Source organism: Odontesthes bonariensis, chromosome 7, assembly GCF_027942865.1.
Source record: "Odontesthes bonariensis isolate fOdoBon6 chromosome 7, fOdoBon6.hap1, whole genome shotgun sequence".
In the NCBI taxonomy this organism is placed as follows: domain Eukaryota; kingdom Metazoa; phylum Chordata; class Actinopteri; order Atheriniformes; family Atherinopsidae; genus Odontesthes; species Odontesthes bonariensis.
In genome coordinates, this window is record NC_134512.1 from 2,158,810 (window position 1) to 2,178,955 (window position 20,146).

The 20,146-nt window shown below is 42.5% G+C and overlaps 2 protein-coding genes across 7 annotated transcripts in view; one reads left to right on the forward strand and one right to left on the reverse strand.

Moving 5' to 3' along the window:
- Positions 1-608: 608 nt before the first annotated feature.
- Positions 609-9,244, forward strand: gal (galanin/GMAP prepropeptide). 5 transcript variants are annotated; one of them, XM_075469238.1, is made up of 7 exons: positions 609-1,257; positions 1,370-1,450; positions 1,852-1,906; positions 2,282-2,353; positions 5,488-5,574; positions 7,353-7,424; positions 8,263-8,483. In XM_075469238.1, exons 2-7 carry the CDS (start codon positions 1,370-1,372, stop codon positions 8,466-8,468), a joined length of 573 nt encoding a protein of 190 aa, XP_075325353.1. In that variant the 5' UTR covers positions 609-1,257; the 3' UTR covers positions 8,469-8,483. The 5 variants fall into 5 exon arrangements, with proteins under 5 accessions (XP_075325353.1, XP_075325352.1, XP_075325354.1 ...); XM_075469237.1 differs by having other exon boundaries at positions 615-1,269; XM_075469240.1 differs by lacking the exon at positions 8,263-8,483 and adding an exon at positions 8,903-9,244 and having other exon boundaries at positions 1,031-1,269.
- LOC142383626 (C-signal) overlaps positions 8,898-20,146 on the reverse strand; it is a 36,677-nt gene continuing 25,428 nt past the window's right edge. Inside the window, exons 4-6 of one of the 2 annotated variants that reach the window (XM_075469234.1) lie at positions 19,469-19,615; positions 19,209-19,319; positions 8,898-10,300 (exon numbers count right to left, since the gene is read on the reverse strand). In XM_075469234.1, coding sequence (XP_075325349.1) covers positions 10,187-10,300; positions 19,209-19,319; positions 19,469-19,615 — 372 coding nt within the window. In that variant the 3' untranslated portion in view covers positions 8,898-10,186. Of the gene's footprint in view, positions 10,301-19,190; positions 19,320-19,468; positions 19,616-20,146 lie in introns of both variants that reach the window. The other variant, XM_075469235.1, reaches the window with a different exon arrangement.

The following is a 20,146-nucleotide window of genomic DNA, read 5'->3' on the forward strand; positions in this document are numbered from 1 at the left end:
AAAAATATCAAATCTTTTGCAGTAACACTGCTAACTTCTTATTTATTCATTTATTTGTTCTTCTATTGCTCCTCTCGGAGAATAGAGCCATTTCTCAAAGGGGTGGGGCTGAAGGGCAGATTGGTTATTCATTATGTGGGCATGTTTTTGTATACAAATATGAAAGGAGAAAAAACATCTCTGCACAATTAAAGCAACATGCTCTTCAATAAACAGTCAATTGTGCCTACTAGGCCTTTCGTCTGATCTAATGAAGCACTGTATCTTACTCGTAGTGCTTGGTAATTGTGTGCAGATTTTTATTTGTTTGCTTCTTTTTTTAAGAGATGAAACCCAGGACCAAAATTACAGAATGTTATTAGAATTGATATGTTTTCATCATGAGGCTCAAGGCCACATTACCTTTGAATGTGTTGTGTTGGCTTCATCATCTTGTTCCTCAGCGCTTTTGTCTACCGTGTAAAGTAAACCAGTTGTGTTCATTTTAGTCGTTTTTTCTTTGTCTTCTTGGAGGACAAAACTGTTGTTGTATGCTTCACTTATACAGTTACAATTTGAATGCTTTGTGGAGATCACAGGTCTCTGAGGTGTTTTGGAGTATCACGACTTTGTGACAGACCCCCACTTGTTGAAGAATATAACACTCAAATCAGGAAAGAATGAATTAACGAATGCATGAATGACTAAAACAAACAGATCAAACCCTGAATTGTTTCCTATTTGTTTTTTTTTTAACATTCTCACCATCTTTCTGCAGGGATCAGCCTCAAAGCACTCAGAGGGGTTACTGTGTGTGTGCTGGCCAACGAAACAAAACGAAGAACACACCAACTAATCAGGCAAACATAATCATATAAGAGAGAAAACACAAAATCGGTTGAGATCATTGATGAGAAGATATGTGATTGATCATCTGGTCCCTCAGAGATGCATGGAGCTCCTGTAACAAGCTGCTAACAGGCGCTTATCAGATTAGGATGGCAAATTACGGAGATGTGTTTTTTTCTGTTCAGATTCAATCCCAGGTTTCCGAGGGCGACAAGGAAAATGTGATGATAGCATTATGTGATCCCATTGAGTTGCATTATGCGTTGTGTTCGTGACCTGCCCATCCTGACGGCAGGAGGGGCTGCTGACGGCAGCAGGCAGCAGCGGGGTCGGGCAATATAAGGTGGAGGGAGTCCTCATTTCATCCGAAGCAGGCACACATCAGACAACTTCAGCTGCCAACTTCAGAGTGCTCCAGGTGGCTGGAAGGTAATATCAAAGGTAACTTTGTTCGTTTGGAGACTTCTTTCACATTGTCTGTGATCTGAATATGAAATATCCTCCCGGTGTTGATGATGTTGTTTGATGTTGTGTCTGTCAGATGCAGAAGTGCTTCGGGATTTTCTGCGTGTCGCTCATCTTTTGCGCAACAGTCTCAGAGACCATCGGACTGGTCATTGCGGTAAGCTGCGCAACATTCAGCACAACTTTGCTGCTGTGTCAGCGGCATCTCTTATCAGTCAGGGGAAAATGACCAGAAGGACCAGGGCACTAACTCGACAATGTAAAAGTGACAAATAGCACATAGAGAAACATTATAAAAGTACCTAAATATGGAATAAAACAATAGAATTTAAAAGCAGGGTCAAACAATTTGATTGTTAACGATGATAATGGTGATTAGGTTATATATTAACATTCTTTTTGATAGATATCCATGAACTAAACAAGATAAAAAGGTTTTTAGGGAATGATATATATAAATATATATCTTTCTCTTTTTTTCTCTATTTATGTATATATAGATAGATAGATCATTGAATTAATGACATGATTCAACAACCATGTGTCTGCATCCTGCAGGCAAAGGAGAAGCGTGGCTGGACTCTGAACAGCGCTGGATACCTGTTAGGTCCTCGTAAGTACAAATTGCACACACACACACGCTACATTTGTATTTTGGAAAATGTTGCTCACGCAACAAGGCTTACAAAAGAGATGATCAAGCTCATCGTGTTTCTGTGTTTCTTTGTCCCTGTCCACCATCTCAACTGTGTCACCTAATCTAGTGTAATTTAGAGCTTGCCTCATTACCTCTGGAGGACATGTTAGGTTAACACTGGGTATCCAGATGTGTGTGTGTTCTTATCAGTTTGTGGGGGTTCAGTTATTCCAGAAGACAAACCCTAGATCTGAACCCTTTATATGTGTGTGTGTGTGTGTGTGGGTGTGTGTATTCGTGCGAGTGTGTGAAGCCCAGGTAAAGGTTCCCCTGCCTCATCCTGTGTTTCAGGTCGTATTGATCACCTAATTCAGATAAAGGATTCCCCCAGTGCCAGAGGCAGAGACGAGCTGGTCACTCAATGTAAGATAGAAACATACGGCTGCTGCAGGGCCTTGGTGTCAGACTTGGAATTGCTCTGTCCAGACATCCCACCTTTCAGTTGATTCTGTTTTTCATCCAAGAACATGTCATCCTCCTGCTGTCTGCGCTGCTGCATCGTAACACTGGATTTCTGTTTGTGCTTTCAGCGAAGGAAATCCTGTTTTAGGATGGAATTATGCTGTAAAGGATAGGTGTAGCAGTCTGAATCTTATACTCAGTCTTTTCTCGCTAAGAAAAGTTAAACCTTCCGTTACTCCATCTCTCATATTATTACAAAGTTCACACACACACTGGCAGTCATACACACTAAACAGTTGAAGTTAGTCAGAAAGCAGAAGCAGATATGAACAAACAACATCTCATATGGAGAATGACGTATTTTCAGTAGCAAACACGAAGGTAACATGGCATCCAGTCACATGCTGGTGACACTTTTTTTGCCAAGTGGGGGTTCACTCAAACATCACTGATTCCAGTATTATGCATTTAATATTATGACCATCTTTGCACTGTTACAGTGTTATGTATCAGATCTTGATGTGTTTTGAAAACATCTTGATATATGTTTAAAATTGGCCTCATCTTGTCCTATTATGGGAAAAGCGGGTTTTTGTAAACACGAGGTCAAATCATCACTGAGGAAAGTTAGAGGAGCATTATCACTATCAATACAGAGATATCAGTTCCAGGATAATCAGGCTTCACACAAACTGTTCAGTTTTAGTAAAAATACACTGTTTACCAATTCTAAAGCAGTCCTCAAATATTGTTATGTATAGTGGCATTAATATTGCCACAATACGTCATCAGTAGGGTAAAACTAACCTGCACGATGGTCTAATCCCAGCTCATGTTCATCATTGGTGGGTGAAAAACTTAGCGCTTGGTGAATTATGCTTCACATGCATGTGCATAATTTAGTAACTAATTTAGATCCTTATAGCCTTTGTGCTGGGCTGAAACATTGCATTTTCCATGTGTTACATCAGGTTTTACTTGTAAGACAGGAAATACTTGGCAGGTAAACTTTCTCTTACATGGAGCTGAAATCTTCCAATCTGAGAAAGAGTGGAAAAAAGATCAAATGTTATGAGTTACACACACACACACACACACACACACACACACACACACACACACACACACACACAAAGTTTACCTGCACTCGCAAGGGTTTGCATCAGCATCTTTTGCTTCAGTATCAGATAGCAATACTTAAAAGTCAGTTTGAACACATAATTAAGGATGCCTTCTATACTTGTGTTCACAGTGTCCTTTCAAATCTACTACAGAGCCAACACATTAAACCATATTGCTGGTTGCTTCTTTACTAATAGTTTCTGTCTGTACAGCATCTTTACGCACACTGTAGAAAAGGAGCTGCCCATATGTCCCCTTGTGGTGTAAAAATCAGGGTCCTCTAAAGTCATTGATGGATATTCATTTTTGACAATGGGAAGCTTTTCTCTACCCCTCATTCATTGTCTTTTCTGTAGTTAATTGCTATTAACATAGCAATGTGGTTGACAAGGCATAGAATTTAATTAAATCAATAAAAAAAAAAGTCTGCTTTGTAGAAAACATAAAACAAAATGTTCTTTATATATTTTTATCTACATGTTGAATTACAGTGTATACTACATGATAAACTAAAGAGCAGATCTCCAAGGACACATAGAGACACAGGCACAAGTTCATACTCAGAAGGCAACAACTATAAAACACATTATTTTCAATGTTGGGGTCATTCAAATGTCTTGATCTTTTACAGGATTTTTAAGCTTATAGTTCAGCACGCACACAAACGGGGTCGATGTGGGAGCTCAAGCATCACTTTAGCTAATGAAGAGCCCCAAGAAGAGTCAGACAATTATAGCCACTTACCTATTTTCCTCTTCACTAACAGGTAATAACCACTAGTGTTGTCAAGAGCTGTGCGGTATGTGAACTTAAAAGATAGAGACATAAACCTGGAAAACACTGAGAAAATAGGTCTGGCTAAAGTAGATAGCTTGTGTAATTCTATTGATTTAAAAAAAAAAATAATAATAAATTGTCATCAGCAAGTACACAGCTCATCTCAGGTAGACATTAAATATAGAAACATTAAATAACACCTTTGAATGTTGCTACAAATTGTAATGATAAATAAAAGACGTGTTGTTTGAGTGAGAAATATTACTCAATTATTAGTGATTAGTGTGATAGAAATGGTATTTTTCTCCAAAAGCCATAACTGGTCAACATGTTTTTCATATTTCTTTGGTTGTTGTACCACTGTGCTCTAAACCACTTTAATAAGGAGCAGCAGTCATTAATCACATAACAAAGATCTTTGCAACGTTGTTAATTGTTGGTGAGTAAATAGAATTAGGAGTTAGAACTCAGTTAGTCCCATCTGAAAATGAAATGAAAAAATACTTTATTTCACCGCAATCAAAGCCCCAATAAAAACTCCGAGCCAGTGTCAATGCATACAGCGCCATGGACAACGCTTTTCTGTTGTATGTATAAATCTATTCTTTTGTGTCATTATTCCAGTGCATTACATCATTGTATATTTAAATTGCAGTCCATCTTATTTGAACTGTGTGGTTTTGATTTTTTCTGTTGATCAAATCTCTGATGTACTGCAATTTCATGAGCCAAGGCCTGCAGGTGGTCTGTAGAAGTTTGGAAATTGAACAAATCCTTAACAAAGAAAATACCATGCTGAATTAACCTATTGTAAGCAATGTCCTTTTGAGAATTAGGCACAGGTGTGCATTGTGTATGTCTGTGTGTTTGCACAATGCCTCTGAAACAATGGAATGTTTAGAGAATGTACCCTCAAGCTGGCTAAATTCAGATTTACGCAACTGAAGAAATATTTTCAGCCAAAGATAACGGAAAAAAATATTTAACGTTGAAAAAAAGAAAAGAAAAAAAAAACCTCAGTAGCTGAAAATGTTCTTGCAAATAAATCTTGAAAAGGAATTTACATCTTAACTTTATCAAGTGGGGGAAGTGGCTGAATTTGAATTGAATTGAACCGAGCTTTAGGCTACATCTAGTTGAAAATTGTTTTGGTCCAGCTACTGTTTGTTTGACTGTGATCACTCCTCACTGTCCAGATGGAATAGATGGACACAGGACACTAGGAGACAAGCCGGGTCTGGCTGGCAAGAGGGACATGGGCCAGGATGAAGACTTCAGAACAGGTCTGTCCATTTCTCACGTAAAAACAATATTTGGAAAGAAAAGCTCTGATGCTTCGACAGCCAGCTGAGTAAACAGTTTGTCATGTTAGTGAGCACTTTAACTACACCAAAAAGTATTGTAAAATGTGAGCTTTGGAAATAAGGAACAGATCAGTGGAAAGTTAGATGCTTAGTTCTCAGTGGGCCCAAAGGTGGGGAAATTCTGTCCATTCCTGAGCTGTACCCGTTAGCGGTCACTTGGTGTGGGGGTAACGGGTGAGAGGTGAGGTATACCTGGAAGCAAAGGGGGCATCTCTGCTGAGAAACACACCACCATGTATTCTAATGTGTCCTAAGAATGGATTCAGAGGGATTACTTGATTTTATGCTCAGTATGTTTTTTTAATGACTTATTTTTTCAAAACAGCTAAAAATGCAAATACAAACAGAATGCGATGACTTGTATGTTTGCTGTTGAACTTCAGCTGTTTGAATGTGTTGGGCTCAGTGTTTTCATGGGTGACAGCTTTGAACTGCAGCTAAGAGTCCAGACTCTTTACAGAGTTATGCTGCTTTAATAAATAATAAATCTTGCTGAAATGTGCAAGGTTCTCTCTGAAACATAAATCCTCTGGATTGCAGTAAATGTTATTGTTGTAATCCTACAAAAATTATTCAACAAGTTAAACATGCAATGACCACTCACACTGTTGAATTATAGTGATAACCAGCTGGACAGTGCGCCTCCTTTTGTAGCCTGGGACACCCATCATTTCAAAGGAATCACATTACCAAACAGTTCCCGTTGTTATTTGAGTTCATCCTTATGACCCATAAAAGGTAGCTTATCCATATTTTTTCTTTGTGTGGTCAAATTTGAACTTGTATTTGTGGATGCATCAAGTAATTGTGTTCACTGACAAGGGTTTTCGTTTGTGTCTCTGAACCCATGCAGGACTATTTTGGTGGATAAAGAAAACCGATTTATTTGCGATTTTACCCTGAATTATGTTATTCCTGAATTATACAACTGTTTTCCTACCTGATCTTTTTTCCTGAAAGCTTTATTTTAAAAAAACAATGTTCCAAAGCAACCACAAAGCAACACTTTGACATTGTGATTCTAGCAGCCACTTAGCAACATGCTGAAAACGGCCCAAACCCCATACTGCACCCTCATGATGACAACCACTGCAGTAGCTGCAGCACGTGTAGTTTAAGAATCCCTCATGTTACAGTTTTTCACTTTCTTGTTCAGTAGACTTTGACAGAAAGCTTATTTACTTTCTATCACCGGGCGGCATTGAGCTGCACGGTGGTTAGCACCGTCGCCTCATAGCAACAGGGTTTCTGGTTCCAACCTTGGCTGTTTTCTCTTCATGTATGCGTGGGTTCTCTCCAGGTACTCCGGCTTCCTCCCACCATCCAGAAACATGCATGTTAGGTTAACTGGTGACTCCACATTGTCCCGACTCCCGAGGAGTGAGTGTGAGTGGTTGTTTGTCTCGTTAGTCTCTGTGTGGCCCTGTGATGGACTGGAGACCTGTCCAGGCAGCAGCCCTGAGTTGGATTAAGCGGGTGTGGAACATGGAAGGATGGTTCTGTATTGACCTTTGTAACTGTCATTCAGATCTATATGACCTTAAGGGACTCTTCAAAATTGTTACCTTCATCAATTTAAATTGGTATCCACAATGATATCAGTAACTGATGTTATTTGCTGAGATTATGATAAAGCATATGCTCTATTACCACGTTTATCTGCCATAATAACCTGTGCTGTTGCTGTGCTTCAACAGGTGCTCTGAGAATAGCAGATGAGGACATCATCCACACTGTCATTGATTTCTTGTCTTACCTCAGACTTAAAGGTACGTTTCTCATTTCTGTCTGCAACAAATATAAAATATGGTCAGATGTCTGAACCTTCATTCATGGCAGAAAAGTTTGCTGCAGAATGAACATGCTTTAAAAACTACAGTAGACTCACTCTTAATGAGACCCTTGTCAGATGGATAATATAGATACCTGATCTTTCATTGCACCATCTTTCATCGGACTAAGGACCATTTCCAACCTCTAAAACATTAACATGTACAATGTAATTTAAGCTCTCGACTGTATTGCAACACAGACTCTAAATGAAAACTGAAAATCATTAAACACATTGGACTGCATCAAATTTATAGTTGTTGTCATGGTGACAGCTACTTAAAGCTATGGTAGGTAATCCTAGAGAGCTAGCAAGAGAGCTAGCAAGATTCGAAAGTGTCCCCTCCTCTAAGCTCCACCCCCCCCTCCCCATTCCGTCAGTGCGTCATCCAAAGCCGGTAGAACCGCATGCGCACATGGAGCAGGGAGCCGACAGAGGGGGGCGTAGGCAGAAAGCAGAGGCATCTGATTGGTTTTTGTAGGCGCTCCAATCCGAGATCAGCGGGACGCTGATCTCGGATTGGTCAGCTTTTTCTCAGTCCTGCAGCTGCCACAGAGGTCTGATTATTTTCGTCCCTTTTTCTAAATACATCTTGTATAGATTTCTCTCAGGACAGACGGACCATTTCACCCAGTATTACAAAATGTGTTTCTGAACAGGATTACCAACCATGCCTTTAAATAAGTTTTCTAGTTTGTTGAATAGAACAACGTAGCTTTGTGTTGTCTTTATGAAGCCATGTGTTCAATAGAAAAGTTCACTAACACGTCATAAAGTTCACCAACAGGTCGTCCAAAAACTGGAAAGTTGGCGGTTCGATTCCCACTCTCGCCACTCAAAAAGATTGGTGGAACTGACGGCTGGAGGGGTGGCAGTCCACCTCCTTGTCATGGCTGAGGTGCCCTTGAGCAAGGCACCGTACCCCCATGCTCCCTGGGCGCTGAATGGCTGCCCACCGCTCCAGGTTGGCATCTGTCTCTAAGTGTGTGACCCTGTGCATGTGCATGTGTGTGTCAACAGGTGCCAACCTGGATGGGTTAAAAGCGGAGGGCAAATTTTGTGTGTATGCATTACAATAAAATCTGATCTTAACCTTAATAAACACAGAAATGGGCATTTTGCCACTGGAAGCAAAAGTTTAGGATAAAAGACCACACTGATAAGTTATCCACAGGCCATGAATGACTGCTTTCAGAAATCAATAGACCTAGAGAATAGAGATAATCAAAGTACTTTACAAAATGGGGACTTTAAGAATTATTATTATATATTACAGTATAAGCCTAAATATGGTGGAAAAATCATCCCCATGATAGAATATCTATATTTGCTGGCATGTGTGTGATAATTGGATGGTATTGATACACGGTGTCTGTTTGTGGTAATGCTCTGCAGCGTTTGTGTGTGTGCTTACAGAGATGGGAGCCCTGGACAGCCTGCCTCCTTCCATCACATCAGACGAACTGGCCAATCCCTGATGGGTCTGTGCTTCTTCCTCTACCATCTGTCTAATGTTTGGAATCCCATTGCCCTAAATGTCACATTATTGTAACCCTGTTGACACTCTAATAACCTACCAATATAAAGATCGATTATTTATGTTCTTGTTTGAATAAAACTTTATATCCACTGAGGGTCAGTGAATGTCTGCTGACTGCTGATGGATGTTAGTAATTGGAACTTCTCTCGTCTTTTATCATCTTAATATACCATTATGACATTACAGAGAATGGAGTGAAATAAACAAATGGCAATGGACACACTGTACAACTTGAAATTATTTCCTTCCATCATAACCAGTTAATACGACATGACCAGGCTCAGCCAGGGAAAGTAGAAATAACATTAAAGCAGAGTTTGGTGTAAAGGTGAAACTATTTGTTTCACAACTCTTAGCTATAAATCAAGTCAATGCCAACAATTACAACACAGGGCCAGACGGTGTTCACCATTTTTATGAAAGTTAAACTAAATTAGGGCTTTAACCTAAAAGTAGATGACTGTTCCCTGTATACCTTTACAAATGCTGCAAAAAAATCAAAAGGCAGGAAAAATAAAGTTACAAGTTGCAGACGAGGGGAAGAAATCTTTTGGTGAATTTATAGGAAGTCCAGAGATCACGAGTATGGTTGGGATTGCTCTCTGATTTAACTAAGCATTACTGCAATGCTGGTTATCAATTTGGGAAGTTAATCCAGGCTTTACGACTCTAGATATGTGCACGGTCATGCGAAAGATGTGCGCTGGCATCTGACAAGCAACATAGATACCGCAGCCAAAGCAGGAAGGAAAGATGTGAATAAAAATAAAAGTCCAGACATGAATGCATAAATGAATCTGATCAATATCACTGCCACAGCATTAAAGCACAATCTATGTTGTGATTTTTAACAGGTGTTTGATTAACTCAACTCAAAGGCTCTACTGTCATACAGACAAAGAAATGGGTCACTCCACCAAACTTTGCTGATACAAACAAAGTGGATCAGAAGGGAGGTTGTGACAATCGTGACCAGTCACATTCCCTACTTCCATCACCTTGAAACTTAGAAAGAATATTGTCTCCTTGAAAGAAGCAGAATTAAACAAAATTATTTTCTTTTTTCCCTTTATTTTCAGTCTTGTGCGCCAAGCACAAGCACCACTGAGCTCTTAGGAGGCTTTGTGCCAGCATCAAAATACAGTCCCAGGTATTGCTTTTTACCACGGCAAGTTTTGTCCACGGTAGTCCTTGAATCCTCCGTGGTCAGACTCTGTGAGACTGGAAAGAACAGATATCATCCCAGAAACACTTTCCTTCACCGTCAAGTGAGCCTGAAACACAGAAAAGCATGCCCACAGTAAGACACTCCACTGAGACATACAAAGACACATACAACTTCAGGGTTTTAACAAATCGTATAGCCATGATAGATGGAAGAAGATGAAAATATATATTTAGATATGCATCTTTTACAAATCCAAGCTTACTGATGAGTTGTTGTAAAACAGTAAGTAAAGTAGAGGAAGTGTAGCGATTTTTAACTGCAAAAAGAGCATCTTTTACTTCACCAGCAGGTGACCAGGTTTCTAACCAGGCTCAATCCTCTAAATACCAGTTTACAGCATTGCAACCACTGCTACATGAAACAGAAAAATGCCATGAACTATGATTGACTGCAAGAACCAGTATCCCAGAATTATACAAATTTGGGCTACATATCTGACCCCTTTAGCTCAATCATCTAATTTTTTCACAGGGAGAGATGACTCTCTCAGAAGACCTTATTAGAAAGGGGGACTTAATCAGACTCTGAAATATACATATAAACATACAAAAATACATACATAGACTCCACAGTCGGAACAGTCCTTTTTTTTTTTTTTTTACATTTTGCAGATTTGTTGGTTTAAACATGGTTTAACATCAGCACCTCCAAATCCGAGACCATGGTCCTCGGCCGGAAAAGGGTGGAATGCCCTCTCCGGGTCGGGAATGAGATCCTTCCCCAAGTGGAGGAGTTCAAGTATCTCGGGGTCTTGTTCACGAGTGAGAGACGAATGGAACAGGAGATTGACAGACGGATCGGTGCGGCGTCTGCAGTGATGCGGGCTCTGCACCGGCCCGTCGTGGTGAAGAAGGAGCTGAGCCAGAAGGCCAAGCTCTCCATTTACCGGTCAATCTATGTTCCTACCCTCACCTATGGTCACGAGCTGTGGGTAGTGACCGAAAGAACGAGATCGCGAATACAAGCGGCCGAAATGAGTTTCCTCCACAGGGTGTCTGGGCTCTCCCTTAGAGATAGGGTGAGAAGCTCGGTCATCCGGGAGGGGCTCAGAGTAGAACCGCTGCTCCTCCGCATCGAGAGGAGTCAGATGAGGTGGCTCGGGCATCTGGTTAGGATGCCTCCTGGACGCCTCCCCGGTGAGGTGTTCCGGGCCCGTCCCACTGGGAGGAGGCCCCGGGGAAGACCCAGGACACGTTGGAGAGACTATGTTTCTCGGCTGGCCTGGGAACGCCTCGGGGTCCCCCCAGAAGAGCTGGAGGAAGTGGCCGGGGACAGGGACGTCTGGGTTTCTCTGCTCAAGCTGCTGCCCCCGCGACCCGATCCCCGGAGAAGCGGAAGATATTGGATGGATGGACATGACTAAATAAAAAATGCCATTAATTCTTTGTAAGAACGAACTAATTAAGAATAGCCCTGTCAATATCTAGTTCCAAAAATGCATAAAAAAATGCAACAGCCCATGCAGTAAACAATAAAACATATGTAGCCCTCCCACACAATTCTGCTTTTCTTTACCTTTCACCTGAAACTCTATAGCATGGGAGAAGAATTGGTAAGAGGTCTCCTTAACATTAGCATGAACTAAAATGAACAGACATAAGATTCAGCCTCGGATTACGAAAGGTCCGATTCATTCATAGAATGTTGTTCTTAATTTGCTGTATGCTCAGTGTGAGCAAAATGAACCCCCCTGCACATATGTCACTTATCACTTCTATACCTCGTGCTTTACCATCAGACGTCCCGTTACCACCACATCGTACCTTGTACTCAATACATGAATAACATCAGCCAAAAGAAATGCAATCAGATATAACAAAGGTTTATTCAACCACTCAAACAGAAAGAAATGAAAATAGATTAAAACCCGGGATTTTTTTATTAGTCAGTTTATGGTACCATACACGTTGGCGCACTGTTCGAGCTCATTTGCATATCTCGGAGACATCCACCATACTCACGGTCTTTCAGAAGCGGTAGAAGCGAACAAAGCATCCAAACCCTCGCTCACACAAACTGTCGATCAAGGAAGCTAATCTGTTTGGCACACACCCCGGCGCCTCTCAGCCGGCACGCCGATTTTTTCCCAGTGGCCACTCGTGGTATTGCAACAAAAAATCCCCTGTGGCCCAAAAAATTTTTTTCCCATAGAGCGCAATAGTAAAAGAGATGCCTGTAAAACTGTTCACAGGACGCCTCCAGCTGTAACCGCTGTTATTTACTAATATTTGTATTCTATATTCTGTAAGTCATGGACTTTTTATCCGTCAAAAAGTTTTTTAACGGCAGAAAAGTCTCTTTTCCCAGCGTGAAGTCACAGCTGTGTACCTGCACTGTGATGTGTACGTACGTGCACGTCCTCATCGCCCCGGGGCATGATGGGAGGCCCCAAAGCATCATGGGGGGTGACTCCACGCATGCTCTATGGGCCGCATAACGCGGAAGTAAACCCGGAAGTCAGAAACTTTTTCGGCGTATGCGCCAGGCGAGCAACTCCATTGAAATCAACGGCAGCCATTTTGCAGTCCGTTATCCAGTTAACATAATACATCTATGGTTTTGCAGCTTGGTACACGTGCAGGAACGCACCTCTCTGGCAGCAGCAACTCTTCTGGAAATCCTCTCCTAAGGCGGCGTGTGCGGCAGTAATCCTGCCCTGGCTTTGGCCCCTCTGCCAACGGCGCGACACACAGTCACTTTGGCTCTCACTCACAAAATCCCTTTCCAAATACTTTACGGTTTTAGTTAGGAAACATAAGAACCAAACAAGCTCTTCAATTGAGCGAGAAAAGTCTTTGTTTGTTCTCAGAGTAACCGAAACGACATAACACATAACTTCAGCGTATCTCTCCATTACCAATCGCTCACCTCTTCCCGCTCCCCACTCACTCGACCAACCCTGCTCCCCATCTCATTGGTTGAAACCCATCAGTGCGCGATTGGCTCTTTTTCTCTTTGTTTGAGTGACACCTGTCTAAACCAGTAGAACTCTTATAACAGTGCATGACAAGTTCACAGACAGCTCAAAAGTTAGTCATTACACTTACTTCTAATTACTTTCTTATACATTAAATTAAAATAAAACTGAGCATAAGCTACCGAATTCCCAATTCTAAGCACCCAAATACAAATAAGTAAAATTAACCAGTACATTACTTTAAAGGGATAGTTCGCCTCTTTTGACATGAAGCTGTACGACATCCCATACTAGTAATATTATTTATGATTATGAACATTTTCTTACCCCCCGCTGCGTCCTGTGAGCCGAGTTACATCCTCTTTTAGGCTTTGACATAAGTAGTCCGGCTAGTTGGCAGGGGCTTTTAAAATAAAGCGTTTTGCTTCTGAAAAGAATATGCATTCAAAAGAGTGATACATTTGCATCACAAAATCGTATTTTCTCACAATCGCTTGGCCCTAGGTTGCAGTATCATTGCGCGCTGCCGCTTGCCGACAGCTGCGCCTGTTTCTCGGTGTTTACTGCTCGGAAAGTTAGCGTAACCATGTCTGATTACGACACCGATGATGAAGACATCCCTTTTACCACAGAGCTAAAGGGATATCTTTATGAACCAGAATATACAGATGCCGAACTTCACCAGATGGAGTTAGAACGGGCAGAGAGAGAGAGAGAGAGGAGGGACAGAGAAGTGCCCAGTAATGCCAACGGAGGTGGAGAGCTGGCCTGGGTCGCTTCTTCCAGTTAATTTTGGGAACGTGGAAAAAGGTCTGCAAGACACCAGCATTCAGGATTGCGGGGAAGTCTTTATGATTTGTGATGCAGACAGAACAGAAGCTGGTACACTGGCCTCTTCATCAATTGAAAGGTCTTGCATCTGTGGCATGATGAGTTCCCATTCGTGGCAGCAGTAGCTCTCCACCTCCGTTGGCATTACTGGGCACTTCGAACCAGTGCACCACCATTTGTCGGTCACCCATCTCTCACAGCTGCAGCTGTGGCTCCAATTTCAGCTGGGACCACTTCTCTGTCCCTCCTCTCTCTCTCTGCCCGTTCTAACTCCATCTGGTGAAGTTCGGCATCTGTATATTCTGTTTCATAAAGATATCCCTTTAGCTCTGTGGTAAAAGGGATGTCTTCATCATTGGTGTCGTAGTCAGACATGATTACTTTAACTTTCCGAGCAGTAAACATCGTGAAACAGGCGCAGCTGTCGGCAGGCGGCAGCGCGCATTGATACTGCAACCTAGTGCCAAGCGATTGTGAGGTGTAACTTTTTCGGAAAATATGATTTTGTGATGCAAATGTATTACTCTTTTGAATGCATTTTCTTTTCAGAAGCAAAACGCTTTATTTTAAAAGCCCCAGCCAACTAGCCGGACTACTTACGTCACTGCCTAAAATAGACTGTAACTCGGCTCACAGGACGCAGCGGGGGGGTAAGAAAATGTTCATAAATAATATTACTAGTATGGGATGTCGTACAGCTTCATGTCAAAAGAGGCGAACTATCCCTTTAACCAGGGTGCTACAGAGGTTTTGGAAATATCAAAAACATTGTAAACTTTAATTTTAAGTGCATCTCACTTCTTTGTCAACTTAACAGGTGTTGCAGACGGCCGCTTCGACATGTTTGTATTAAATGGAGAGGGGGAGTGAAGCGTGCATTGTCCCCACTTTTAGTGACCCCCTCGGAGCATTTTCCTGACAGATAAGTTCCTTTTTATTCCAAAAAAACCCCAACTTTTACGTGATGTCGGTCGGTTCTGCATATTCCACGTTTATGATGAATTCCGGTTTTAAAGTCAAATTCCGTGATTCCGCCCGCGATTCCATGATCACGGATTTTATAGGACCCTACAACAGCATGAGGTGCGACAGATTCTCAAAGCGTTGAATCCAAGGAAGGCTGCCGTTCCCAAAGGGGTAACTGGGAAGGTACTCAGGGCATGCTGCAACAAACGCTCTCCTGTCTTCACCACCATCTTTAATTTATCTCTCGTCCAGGCCAACGTGCCCCCTTCTCTGAAATCACCAATAGTCATCCCTGTCCCGAAGAAACCATCCTCAAGCAGCCTAGCAGACTACAGACCTGTGGCCATCACCCCTCTCATAATGAAGTGTTTTGAGGGACTGGTGCTCAAACACATACAAGCCAGCATGCCCCCATCCATGGACCACCACCAGTTTGCATTTAGGCCTAACAGATCTACAGATGACGCCATTTCCATCACACTCCATACTGCCTTGAACCACCTGGAACGCAGGAACAGCTACGTAAGGATGCTTTTTGTGGATTATTCCTCCGGCTTTAACACCATCATCTCAGACATCCTGATAAACAAACTGCTGACCCTCAGCCTCCCCCCACCCACCTGCAGCTTGATCAAAGACCCCCTTTCCTGACTAAGAGTTCACAATCTGTCAGAGTCGGCCCTCCCCTTTCCTCCACAATCACACTCAGCACCGGCTCACCTCAGGGCTGTGTGCTGAGTCCCCTCCTCTATTCATTATACACCTCTGACTGAACACCAACATTTCCATCCAACTCTGTTATTACGTTTGCAGATGACACTACAGTGGTTGGATTTATTACAGGTGGCGATGAGTCTGCCTACAGGCAAGAAGTCCAGAACCTGTCCCAGCGGTGCTCTGTCAACAACCTCGTCCTCAACACTACAAAAACAAAAGAACTTCAGGAAAAACAACACAGGTCACCGGCCTCTCTTCATAAGCGACGAGTGTGAAGACAGTTGGTGTTCACATCTCAGTCTGTCATGGTCATCAAACACCTCAGCAACAGTTAAAAACAGCGCCTCCACTTCCTGAGGATCCTCAGGAAAAACCAACTGAGTGAAAAGCTGTTGGTATCCTTTTACAGATGTACAGTCAAGAGCATCCTGGCCTACTGTATTTCTGTGTGGTTTGTTGGGTGTTCTGTTGCAGGAAAGAAAGCTCTCCAGAGAATCATAGCCTCGTTCCCACTATGAGTCCGGTACGGGTCGCTTTGGGGTCAGCTTGCGTTCCTACCTTAGGACCCTCAGGGGGGGGCGGAGTGCGTGCCGAAGCGTAAATAGCAAATAACAGCAAATAACAAATAACATCCATAATTTGGAACCACCTCCAAGCTTCTTCAGCTTAATGCCACACCGGCTCGCGGTCCGGTTGAAACAACTCTCGGCCATTTCTGCGGCAATCAGCTGGAAAACTTTTTGGTTTGGCACAGCGCCATCGAGCTCCCGCTGCACAGCCTCCTCACCAACACCGGAGAGCAGAGCCTGGAACCGGTCCTGGGTGCTGGGTACCCCAAGCAGAAGGGTTACAGACATGGTAATGAAATAAGCGAACCTTTCCAACCCGACCCGTACCGGACTGCATAGTGGAAACACGCCATAAGAATCAGCGGTTGGCCCCTCCCCATCTCTGTCAGACATTGCAAACAGCCGCATTCTCTCAAGAGCTGAAAACATCAAAGGAAAATACACACCCCGGTCATCATCTGTTCGAACAGCTACCCTCCGGCAGGCGTTATAGGTCCATCAAATCCAGAACCTCCAGACTCACGAACAGCTTTTATCCACATGCTATAACTTTATTAAACAAACACAGATAATAAACCCTCCCACCTGCCGCCCTCTTGCTCATGAACACTTGCTCTGCATTTTAAAGGCCTACAGAAAGGTGATTTTTTGCACAAAACTGAAAAAGCAGATCGATTCCTTATATACCATGGAATTTTTTTATGATTTTAAAATAATTTTAGGCCCCTGGATAGTCCTGATTAGGCCCAATAAACTATCACCACATTTGACTCGAATTTGGCAAACTGGAACGACAGGTGCGTGACGTCGCGAGTGCCAGCTGCTGGAACAACCCCCAGTAGTTCTAGTAGCGAAGCCAGCAGTTTGCCAGACCTGGACAGCTTCTTCACGGCAAATTTCGATGTGTGGCGCGGGACGTCGCTTGGAAATCAGCCGGAGCCATCCCGCCGTGTTCAGCTCCCTGCGGTGCGGACACTCAGGGGGAATCCACCTGGCGGAGAGCGTCCGCACCGCAGGGAGCTGAACACGGCGGGATGGCTCCGGCTGATTTCACCAGAGAGGAGGCAGGCGGACAGGGAGACACAGACACAAGACCGCGGGTCTCTCTGCTTCCTCTGTCCCTGGTGGTGTGAGCTGCTGGTGCTGAGGGCAACACATGCACCCACAGCACTTCGTACATCTACTCGCAATAAAAACTGCACTGAACCCAACGTTTTATTGCCTTCACCACTCAACAAGCATACTAATAGCGGCAGCCAGGAAAACCCATGGCACCTGTGACGTCACACGGAAGCCCCGCCCCCAGTCTGGAATTCCAGGAAGGATTTCCAAGCGGCAAATTCAAAATCGCAAATTTCATGCGTTTATGAAATGTTTTGGTGTAGAGTCCAATGATCATTATTGTTCCTCTGTGTATGTATTATCATTATGTATTGGGTGTAGTGTCAGCTTTCTGTAGGCCTTTAAATTGTTGTATTTATTGTGTATTGCTGCATTTTTTCATTTATATTGTATGTATGTACCCAGTGGAGTTGCACTTGTACTGTAATGAACAATGATAATAAAGGCTTTCAATTCAATACCACTGCTGCCTTTAATATCCACATCTTTACAACTTCATCCTTCAGTTTATCAACCACTACAATGTCTGGTTAGTTAGCCATCACCTGCTTATCAGTCTGGATCTTAGCTCCGTCATTCTACACTACCTTTGACTCCCACTTTGACTTTGGGACTTCCAACCAATACCAGTGTTTCCCACACATAGACTAATTTGTGGCGGTGCACCTTTATAAAATCACACATTAAAAAGTCCTATAAAAATATTTTATATTTTGAATACAATGTTGTCCCGTCCCGACCCGACCCATAGCAAGCGATTACGCCTTCTTTATAAAATTAACTAGTCGCAAGTTTGCCGTAAAGAAAAAAAAAATGTAGTTGGGTTGTCGAGGTCTAAACACTAGCAGCTGTGAATCAAATAAAGTAGTTTTTTAAACTCTTACACTGAATGTTTGCTGCTTCAATCCAGATGAGTATTGAAAAATATTTTCCGCGATTGAAAGAGAAACGTGCGTGTTGATGATGAGGAGCAGCCTGAACCGGAGGTATCAGTCTGAAACAGCTGAACAGTCCGACCAGTGTAATTAGCTATGTTATTCATTTGTTTACAATGAAGATGTGGAAATCTGCAGAAAAGCCGCACCTGTGTTACCCACCGTGACACAGGTGTCACACATCCTTACGTCCCCCATAATTTTCCTTGATGGAGAAATTATCCAGGTTCTTAACTCCCAATGTGACATATATGTCACATTACAGATCTCTGACAGTGGGGGGTGGTATTTTAGAAAAAAATTCTGAAATGGGTTCTATGTGGTCTATTTAGTCTGTTATAACCCCCTTAATTTTCATTTAAGTAGAAATGGGTCTGGGTTCTTAAGGATTAATACAATAAAGTTTTGTGTGACCAATTATTAACAAAGGAATTATTTTGAAGAATTATTATTTTTTACCTCCCGGCCCACCACCACACATTGCCTTCACATCTATGGGAAACACTGAATACTTAGCACAGACATTCCTGAACACTATTCCCATTACTTGGATATGGCGTTCCATCCCCCCCCTCCCCCCTCCCCTCCCCCCTCCCCCCTCCCCTCCCTCCCCACTCCCCTCCCTCCCCATCTTTTAGAAAAAGACAAAAGAGTAGCACTATCTAGAAGTGGTTTCTCACATTCTAGCAGTATAAAAGTAGGACACAAAATCATTTAGATTTCAACTTGTCAATGAACTCTTCTGCCTTTTTGTTTACATCATAATTTATATTACCATACCTTTAGTGCCACGATACAAACAGTGTGGCATCACAGGAGACCTTTAAGCTCCATTTAATAGAACAGATATGTTCAAGTTTGTGGTTTTAAATTTCTCACCTTTTATTGGATACTTACATGAGGGCCTCCCATATCAGTCTTTACCCAGCCGGGGTGTAGAGACATACAGAGGATTCCATCTGATCTCAAATCAGCTGCCAGACATCTTGTCACCATGTTCAGTGCTGCCTATTTAAATCACACATTAAACTAACGGTAAGAGCGGAAAGAACATTGAAAAATTATCCTAATTTCTTGTTTTCAATAAAGTACAGCAATAAAAACCACAACACAACTTTTCAACCTGAATTCTGTAATTACTTGGAGTCTATTCTGACCTTGGAGGTGCGATAGGCATAACTCTTGAAGTCACCACAGTTCAACTCAATGGAACCAAGGATGGAGGAGACATTGATAACAGCAGCTCTATGGATACCCATCCCGATGGACTTAGCTGCAGCAGTCTGCAGCAGAGGCAAGAATGCCTGAAAAAACAAGTAACAAGATGAAATTACAGTCAGAAAGTGTAGCAGTCCCAGTGTTGGATTAAGAGGCCTTCAGCCTCTGAAGATACCAGCATTCCTGTGGGGGAAGTATCTGGATAAAGACCAGATCTTCATTTTTTCCACAAAGGAGAGAGACAGAAAACCGCCTAATTAACAACGACCTTCGGCCCTTTGAAAGCTTTTCAGAATTTCAGAATCGCTTTTTATTGCCAGGTATGTGGACACACACGAGGAATTTGACTCCGGTTACACCTCACTCTCTTTAGTGCAACAATTACAAAAAAATAGACAAAAAAATAGACATAGAACAAGATTAAATCAGAAGTGCAAATTGGTGCATGGTGCAAGGATGAAACACTGAAGTCCGGTTTTAGCTGTTTAACACAGAGACAGCCTGAGGGAAGAAACTGTTCCTGTGTCTTGTTGTTTTGGCGTACAGAGTTCTGTAGCGCCTTGCAGAAGGGAGGAGTTTAAACAGTTTGTGTCCAGGGTGTGATGGGTCTGCAGAGA